At 29.4% G+C, this 9,128-nt stretch overlaps 1 protein-coding gene across 1 annotated transcript; it reads left to right on the forward strand.

Annotated features, from left to right (window-relative positions):
• The first annotated feature begins 2,585 nt into the window (after window positions 1–2,585).
• Window positions 2,586–4,620, forward strand: LOC120160900. Its single transcript, XM_039171217.1, has 4 exons — window positions 2,586–2,672; window positions 2,749–2,865; window positions 2,951–3,130; window positions 3,961–4,620. The coding sequence occupies exons 1-4, from the start codon at window positions 2,610–2,612 to the stop codon at window positions 4,618–4,620; spliced, it is 1,020 nt and encodes a 339-aa protein (XP_039027148.1). The 5' UTR covers window positions 2,586–2,609.
• Window positions 4,621–9,128: the final 4,508 nt, after the last annotated feature.

Here is a 9,128-nt window from a genome sequence, read left to right on the forward strand (position 1 = left end):
ATTTCCGTAAACTCATTAAGGGTAAGTAATTCGGATCAAATTTTACCTTTTAATTTAACTTGCAATTTTCTTAATCAAAGACAACTGGAAATTACGTAGTACCGAAAGGACGGTTCAAGGGTGTTAATCCTTCCTTGACCGTAACCGACTCCCGAACCTGACACATCTTTGGAAAGACGCAGATCAGGTAAGAAATAGGGTATCCGATCAACTCATTTGTTTTAAATAAATGATCGGTGGCGACTCCAATCCATATTTTTCAAGTCGAAGCCCAATTTCGGGGCCCAACCGAAAGACAGCTGCGACAAAAGCAACGCTTCAACCTCTCCCTCCTCTACCTTTTTGTTTCTCATCATCGATAATATGCTTAGGCTTAACATAGTTAATATTGATCACATTAGTTATTTGTTTGTTTTTCTTTTGTTTTTTTGGGCTAAAACTAAACGTTTAGTATCTAAATTATTACTTTTATTCCGTTTTGGTATCTAAACTTTATATTTTTTGTCAAAATTATACCTAACATTAGTTTAGGTTTCATTTTAGTATCATGCCGTTAAAAACTTAGTGGATTTGTTCTATGTGATATTTTTATGAGTTGATTACATCATTCATCGCTCAATTATCTTCTCGCTCCTATTTTGGTCATTAAAATTTAAAAAAATTCAATTTAATTACTCAACTTTCAAATTGTTCCTGTTTTATTCACTTTAATTTATTTTTTTATATTTTTATGGTATGAATTTTTTATTATTATTTTATTAATATATAATTAAAATAAAAAAATTAAAATTATACCCAAACCCAAAAATTATACCATGAATCCTAAATCATGAACCCCTCATATATCAATAAAATAAGTTAGAGTGATTAAAGTATGAAACATTTGAAAGTTAAATTATTAAATTAAAAATTTGAACTTTAGTAACCAAAATAAAAGTGAGAAGATAGTTGAGGGATGAATGATGTAATTTACCCGTAAAATGACACTTCCCGTAACTTTTTAAAGGTTTAATATAAAAATAAGTGCCCAAAATATACTATTTTTCCTATTTAGTTGTCTAAACTATTTTTTATTAATTGAAGTGTCTAACGTTACAAAAGTTATCATTTTAAGTGTCCTGACAAAATAGTATCAATACTACCTCTTGAAGTATCTATACTACCTGTATTATTAAAATAAAAAGCTAGAGGTTGGGGAATTGGAGTATCGGTATTACATCATGTACTATCAGTACTCTTAGGAGTATTAGTATCATTTTGGCTTATCGAAATTTTCTGAACTTTGAAAATAAAATGTTGTATTGATACTACATGAATAGTGTCAATACTACATAAATAATATCGGTACAGTTCATACAATATTAGTACTTCAAAGCTGAAAAACTATTTGGACTTGTTTTAAAGTATAAAAATGTTTGAGAAAACGTTAAAAAAATTAGCTAAATAGAAACACATTTAGAACATTTTTTCAAGTTTATTTTAACTTTAAATTATTTTTGAAATAATTGAATAAATTCAATTAAGTATAAAAACATTTTACTTTTATTTTTTATATCAAAATATAGATTTAACAGTAATAAATTCACGATTTAAGAAAAAAAGTGAGAGCTTTTAACCACCTCCTTTAAATATTTTTGATATCATATTTTCACTTTTAAACCAATAAGTTTAACTTAAATAATATTTCTTGTAAAAATATTAAAGAATAAACAGATTGATGTGGTGGAACCACAAGACTCAAGATAAAACCACGAAATGCTATGGTTGTTAAATATGATTTTAAAAATTTATTTAAAAGTCATTCGTGGGATCATGCACTCTTTGTTTTCCTAGATATAATGGAAAAAAAGTATAATTGGGTGAATCTAGCTATTCTTGAAACAACTCGCACACACTCCTTAAAGATCAATACACCAAGAATTATGCTTAGATTTATTAGATTTGTTGCTAAAATATCGATATTAACCCCAAAACTCCCGACGGATGGCTAGTGACCTATTGATTAATATTTTTATTTACAAAAAAAATTACCCATAATTAAATATTAAGATCAAAATATTAAAAATAAGAGCTAAATAAAAAAATTAATTTAACATTAAGAATATCCATGGAGGGAAACCCGACCCATAGGAAATAAATAGATCCAATTCTAACGTCAATAGAGCCAGTTTCTCCCAAAGGAAAGTTGAGTGAAGTAGAGTCTAAAACAATGGCGGTGGGAGATTCACTGAAGCTATGAATATGATACACGTAACAGCATGGTCCAAATAAAACGTAATAAGATAAGCTTAAACTTTGTTGTCCAAAAATAAAATAAAATATAAATTGCATGAAAACTTGCACACGTGTCAGCGAAGACGCGCTCCTGGTGCCACCTTTCTCCCCCTTCCTAACATCCACTCTCTCTCTCTCACTCAAACACACTCAGTTCGCAAGTAACATTGCGAAATAACTTTCCTCTGTACTCCACTGTAAGCACTTTCCGAATCTTCCAGGTTTTTCTCTTCATTCTTCATATATATATATATAGTACTTGCTGAAATGCTTTGCTTGCGTTCTTCATTTTAGTGTAATGAATCTTTAATTATTTTGATGCAGTAAATGGGAGTATGATTATAAAGAAGAAGCTCCCTCGATTCATAATGGCTGGTTTGCTAATGTTGTTTACCAAGGTATCATAACCATACCATTTTCTCTCTGCAAATTGGTACATTTTGTCCGAAAATTTGTGTTAAAACCTGGTTGCAGTTGGTGAAGGCAGCAATTTCCTTTCCTGTGAACATGTTCTGGAAATCAGTACTTTGGGCAGTTGCTCTTCTATCTCTTCCTTTCAGAATGTTGACTGCCTTGCAGAGGGAAATGCTGGTTAGTTTCAGCATAGCTTAGACAGTTGCTCTTCTATCATGTCTGCTATTATCAACGGAAATAAGAAGCATGGTCTTGTTTGCAGCTGGAACAACGTCTACAAGAGATGCAGTATGATTTGAAGACGCTTGTTTGGGACAGGAAGGAGCTTGAGGACCATCTCCAAGCAGCTGTAAGAGAAAGAAGAATTATGGAGTCTATGTTAATTGAACTTGAAGGGGAACATGACAAGGCTATTGCCAGGATCGAATTATTGGAGGGTGAAGTAAATATCTCAAACTATCTGGAGTATGGACCATCTGGCATTTATGGATACATACATATTATTTAAAGTACACAAATGGTCCTTGACTATAGATGTTATTTTTACGTTGTTTTGCTAAGTCTCCTGACTATTAAAAGTTATAAATTATCTTTCGATTATAAGATATTACTTTGTTGAGTCATTCGATTATTAAAAGTTACTAAATGATTATCTGATTATTTATGTATTTCAAACTTATCATTTATCATTAAAAATTTATGATGAATCCTAACCTAGTGACTAGGAATCATATCCTAGAACCATTTGAGTTGTATAGTCGTTTGAGATTTTGGATCAGATTTTATCATATTTCAGTTTCAGTTAGTATATTAATATTCAGCTCATTCTGTCGTTAATTTTTTAACGAAAAATGATGAATTTTGAACATATGAATATGAAGAGTCAGGTGACTATTTAGTTACTTTGAAGAGTTAGGTGACTATTTAGTTACTTTGAAGAGTTAGGTGACTATTTAGTTACTTTTAATAGCTTGGAGACTTAACAAAGCAACATTTTATAGTTGAGATCATTTTGTAATTTTTAATAGTAGAGACTCAACAAAAAAATAATCGGAGACCATTTGTGTACTTACCCTGTTATTTAACTGGTATGATTAAATGTATTGTACTTGAGTATGGACCATCTGTCGTTTATGGAGACATAAATTATCTTAGAACCAAAAGATGCACAATCGGTCATTTATGAACATGTGTTTGGGAAGACTGAAATCCATGTACAACTTTCTGCATTGCATGTAGCTTTGAGCATATACTGAAATACTATGCTACCAGTTGCAGTATTTAGAGGATGAAAACCTTCAGCTGAAAGAGGTTCAAGGTAAAGCAGCATGTAGTTATACCGATCACAATGCGACAAAAACGAACAAAAGTATGAATTCCGTTGATAATCATGTCATTCCCTACAGCGTTGCCCCATGGATTTCCAGTTATAAGGGAAGTGGGATCTCCTTGCAAGAGCTGATGATAAACAGACAAGTATTGGAAGGTAAGAACAAGAGTAACACTAAATTGTTCAATTTATTAAAACCTGGCCCTGAACCAAGCGGATCAGTGGAACTATTTACGCCTAGTGTTCAAGATGTCGACACTTTTATCGGACAACGGCGAGACGTTGCACTTTCAAAAACTCTTTTCAGTGCAATTTTATCAGTTTTGGTTGGAATGGTAGTCTGGGAAGCCGAAGATCCTTGCATGCCCCTTGTGGTGGCCCTCTTTGCTGTTGTTGGCATGTCACTGAAAAGCGTTGTTCAGTTTTTCATCAGTATAAAGAACAAACCTGCTTCTGATGCAGTCTCCCTCTTGAGTTTCAATTGGTTCATAGTGGGGACACTCAGTTATCCAGCACTGCCCAAGGTTACCCATATGCTGGCTCCATTGAACTTAAGCCTCGAGAACCGACTAGCAAGCTGCTTTGGTATCTCATTCAACTAGGTTTTATATCCCATTCAGATTACGTAGATATGTGTTAAGGGAGTTGTATTTATCGCGATTGATAGATATAACGGGTATTATAACAGTAGACATAAAATAATGAAAAATGACGGGTGTATTGGAAATTGTAGCTGTTTTTAATATAAAATATAATGAAGAGTGTCATGTTTATGGCTATTTTGCTTTTGGAATTTGATAGACATAAGGAATCAAAGAGACTCCACTTGCATTTATTTATGTATGCTTTTGTCCATTCAGGGTAAGTGCATTGCAGGATTAAGGATTGGGCTAACCAAAGGAAATGTATGGTAAAGCAAGCAAAGGAAATTACTTTTTTTTGGATATTTTTATTTGAAAAAAGTGAAATTAAGGTAATTTAGTTTTATTTTTGTTTATTCGATATGGGGTTTTGCTTACTTTAAGGAGGATAATGCGATTTTAGAAGTAAAGGATGTGATGGTTGAAAAAGAAATGCATCTCAAAGGTCAGCAATTAGGGTTTGAATTGTAAAAGGGATTGATGGGCTAATTGGGTATTTAAACGGATCTCAATGTAAATCCCAAATGTTCAAGTGGTTTGTAGGAGGTTCGAAAATAGAAACGAATGATGTAAAATAAGTAACACTAATCATATATATTTAAATAGTTACTACTTTTGTTAAAGAAACGTTCAACTTTTTAGTAGATTTGTCAATCTATTAAGTAGAATTTGATAACCTTTATCGTAGCTATTTGTTGGGACAGAGCTAGGATTGAATTACGAGGAGATAAATTGATTAAGTTTAAGATAAATAAGATCGTAAAAAATAATTAAACCATAAAAATTAAAAGATTAAGGATTTAATTTCATTAATTTTAAAAGTCTTAAAATATAATTGAATCAGATAAATTTAGGATTGAAGCTTAATTTTATTAATTTTAAAAATGACAGAGTCCGCAAACCGATTATACCAGAAAGTTCTAGAAAGGTAGGGATTTAATTGCAATGATTTCAAAACGACTAATGACTTAAGAAATAATTAGATCATGAAAGTTTCGGGGGCCAATTATCCTTCCCACCTATAACATGGATCCGTCCCTAATTACATGAATTCTGAATTTGTGTCTAAAAAAAATAAAATTCTAAATTTGTGTCTAAAAATTAATAAAAGAGGTAATATCAGTCTTATAAATTAAAAAAATGATGTTTGGAAAAAAGTTGTTAATAAATTTAGTAGCCACTACATTTGTAAGGGATTTGGAGTGAACTTTTATGGCAGTTATTACATACATTAATATCTAAGTTCGTGTATTTTTAGGTAACAAAACCTGTATACAAAGCAATACCTTTATGAGTTACCTATACCCAACCCCGTGTTTTTTACTATATTTGTTTACATTATGTCTGTTTTTTCGTATTAAAAAGTTTTAAGCAAATATTAATTTATATTTGTTTTGAATCAATTTTTAAACAAAAAGAAGTATGGTTTTACCTCCATTTTCAACTAAGAAGGATTGATAATTTGTTTTTAACGTAAAATCTCTTATCAGCCCTAATCGTATACTATTATTAAAATAGAAAATTAAAATAACTAGTGAATAGTGGCGAAACATAAGAGGAACTAGTGAGGTGAAGGCTCACCCAAAATTTTAAAAAATTATAATTTAGGCCTTTAAATCTTTTAAAAAGTTTAATGTCTCCCTTAAAATTTTTGAAAATTCATATTAAACTTTAAAAGTTTTCAATGTTTGTAATTAAACCCCCTCTCATAATTTTTAAAAAATCTCATTAAATCTCTCAATTTTTCAAAAATTTTAGTTAGATTTTTATTTTTTTTTTGAAAAAAAATATAAACTAAACTATTCAAAAAATTTAAAAATTTTAATTTAAATCTTTTTATTTTTTTAAATTTTAAATTAACATCCTTAAACTTTATCACCAAATTCTATCACCGGATATCATGTTGTTGTCGGAAACTATAAGGGGCTATTTAGTTTAGGGGATCTCGGATTACGGGGGGAATGGAATGTCATTCCCCCGTTCGGTTGGCCAACATTCTCAGTCCTCGGTAATCTTTTGGGGGTATATTATCGGGAATGTGATTATCTCCATTTCCTTAGGTATTGTTAAATTATCGACATTTTAAACTAAAATGTCCTTATTTTTTTAACAAATATCATTCTTCTGTCGTTGAATAAAAAAATTCTACGAAGGTTAAATTAAAAGTTTATCCTTAAACTATTTTATATTTACAAAAAAATATATAATTAGAATTTTATATGAAGTTTAGGGGTTAAAATAAAAATTTGTCCTTTCATTAAACCTATTTATCTTTTCAATTTTACAAAAAAAATTATATAAATTTTATGAATTTAAATTTTTAAAAATATATATAAATTAATTATAGTAAAATTATAGTAGAATTCAACTTGTTAAAAAACAAATATATAATAAGGACAATTTGTTAAAATATACATTTCAATATTCTATTATTTTTTTAATCAAACATTGTAATCTTACATTCCTACTAAACAGACTAAACATAAAATACAACATTAATAATAATCTTATTTCCGCCGGTAATCTTATTCTCACTGATTATCTTATATTTCGTGAACCAAACACAAAAAATACCGACGCAAATCATTTTTTTTCTTTCATCTTTATCACTTTCAGTCACACACCATTAATTATTCCACGTTGCATATGTAAACCACTCGCACGTGCTCTTACTGTAGCTCAGCATCGGCCTTCTACTGCCATCTCTCTCTCTAATCCACGCCTCATTCAATTTAAAAGTAAACAATTATTTTTTTATTTTAGGGTAGATTATGCATGTGATCCCTTAATGTTTATGATACATGATTTTTTCATCATACTTTTTAAATTTGTAATACAGTCATTAAACTTTTAATTTATTTTCATTATCGTCATTATTTTTAAGAGGAACTGACGTCACATATTAATAATCGTTAACTGCACAAACCAAACAATCTAAATGATTAAAGAATTATTGTTGTTCCTTAAGATTTTAAGTTCGAGTATCGCATGCACATAATATATAAGTATTCAATATCAAATAGTTAAGAGTATTTAATATATATTATATATCATCAAAGATTAACAAAAAAATATAATCGTCGACCTACTCTCATATGTATCATTATCATTTGATAATTTTTCTATTATCATCATCACTATTAAATATAATCTCATTATACTCAAAAGTTTTATATATTCTCACAATCATTTAATCATTTATCATCATTATTTTATTTATATCTCAAATACAATTAAATTTCTCTCACCATTCAAGAATTCCTCTATATTTGAGTGTTGAAATAAAAAATCTTTGAAGGTAGAACAACTATAACAACCTCATCAACTAATCTACCAAGAGGAAGAATATTTTTTTTTAATTTTTTAAAACAGTAAATAAATAAACCCAACGACCACGTGATAAAGAGTTTGAGAAAAGAATTTGAAATTCAAAGTCAGTGTATCAGACACTGAGTGCAGAAAAAATGCACCAAATTTTAAGTGCATTGAATATAATTACATGGTCAGATCCAAGGAAAGTGAAGATCGAAGTCTTCATTTCAAACATCTGTGTCACAATGTTAAAGGAAAAATGAAAGTAATTAATCAATGTATAATTTAATTTCAAGATCTTATTGGTTAGACTAATTCAGAACCTAATAAAGAAGTGTGGAGACACATCTTTTTAAGAATAGAATTTATGCTGTGTTTTGATTGTTAGACAAAACGTTAATTCTAGAAATATATTAGTAAAATAATAATTAAAATAAGATAATATTATTATTTAATCGAACGAAGTAAAATAAATATAAAATTAAAATAAAGAAACGAAATTGTTACTCGTATTTAAACATAAAAATGGATATGAGTAGAGTCGAGAAAGTAGAAGTTTTATTGAAGCATGTATGAACAGTTTTCTTAAGACAAATTCGTCCTCTCCTCATTGCTTTGAGTAACTTGGACTTCGATCTTCCAAAATACAACAATAGACAATCACAACAATAAGCACAACAACAATAATAAGTGTACTAGAGAGACGACCCAACGTCTTTCATAAAAATTAGTTAATCTCTCTCACTTACATAGGTAATTTCATTAGGTTTATCTAAAAATAAATCACTCGAATCAGAACTATGAAATTATTGAGAGCTTTTGTAAGCTAATCCTTACAATAAAAATAAGTGAATTCTTCAAATTCATTTAAAAATGGACCACCTAAACTCTAAAATAAGAATTCATTATCTTTTTATCAGTTAATTCAATAAGTTATTCTCAAATAAGATCATCTAAACTCTTTCGGATTGAATACATTAAGAGTTAAGAAACCCATCCTTTCTAACAGTAAGTCTATTTAGTCATTCTCAAAATTATGGACTCGTCAAGAATAGTTATTTAAGTAGAATGATAAATTTATAGTCTTTCTAATCAAGGCTACTCAAAATTTAGGCCGTGAATTTATTAAGAGCAGAGAGCTTTAAGAATGCCTACTG

Source organism: Hibiscus syriacus, unplaced genomic scaffold (assembly GCF_006381635.1).
Source record: "Hibiscus syriacus cultivar Baekdansim isolate YM2019G1 unplaced genomic scaffold, ASM638163v2 tig00111394_pilon, whole genome shotgun sequence".
Classification (NCBI taxonomy): domain Eukaryota; kingdom Viridiplantae; phylum Streptophyta; class Magnoliopsida; order Malvales; family Malvaceae; genus Hibiscus; species Hibiscus syriacus.

Coding starts and splice junctions, on each gene's coding strand:
- LOC120160900 (XM_039171217.1), top strand. CDS start 2,610: ATGATTATAAAGAAGAAGCTCCCTCGATTCATAATGGCTGGTTTGCTA. Junction 2,673..2,748: donor TGCTAATGTTGTTTACCAAG/GTATCATAACCA, acceptor ACCTGGTTGCAG/TTGGTGAAGGCAGCAATTTC. Junction 2,866..2,950: donor CCTTGCAGAGGGAAATGCTG/GTTAGTTTCAGC, acceptor TCTTGTTTGCAG/CTGGAACAACGTCTACAAGA.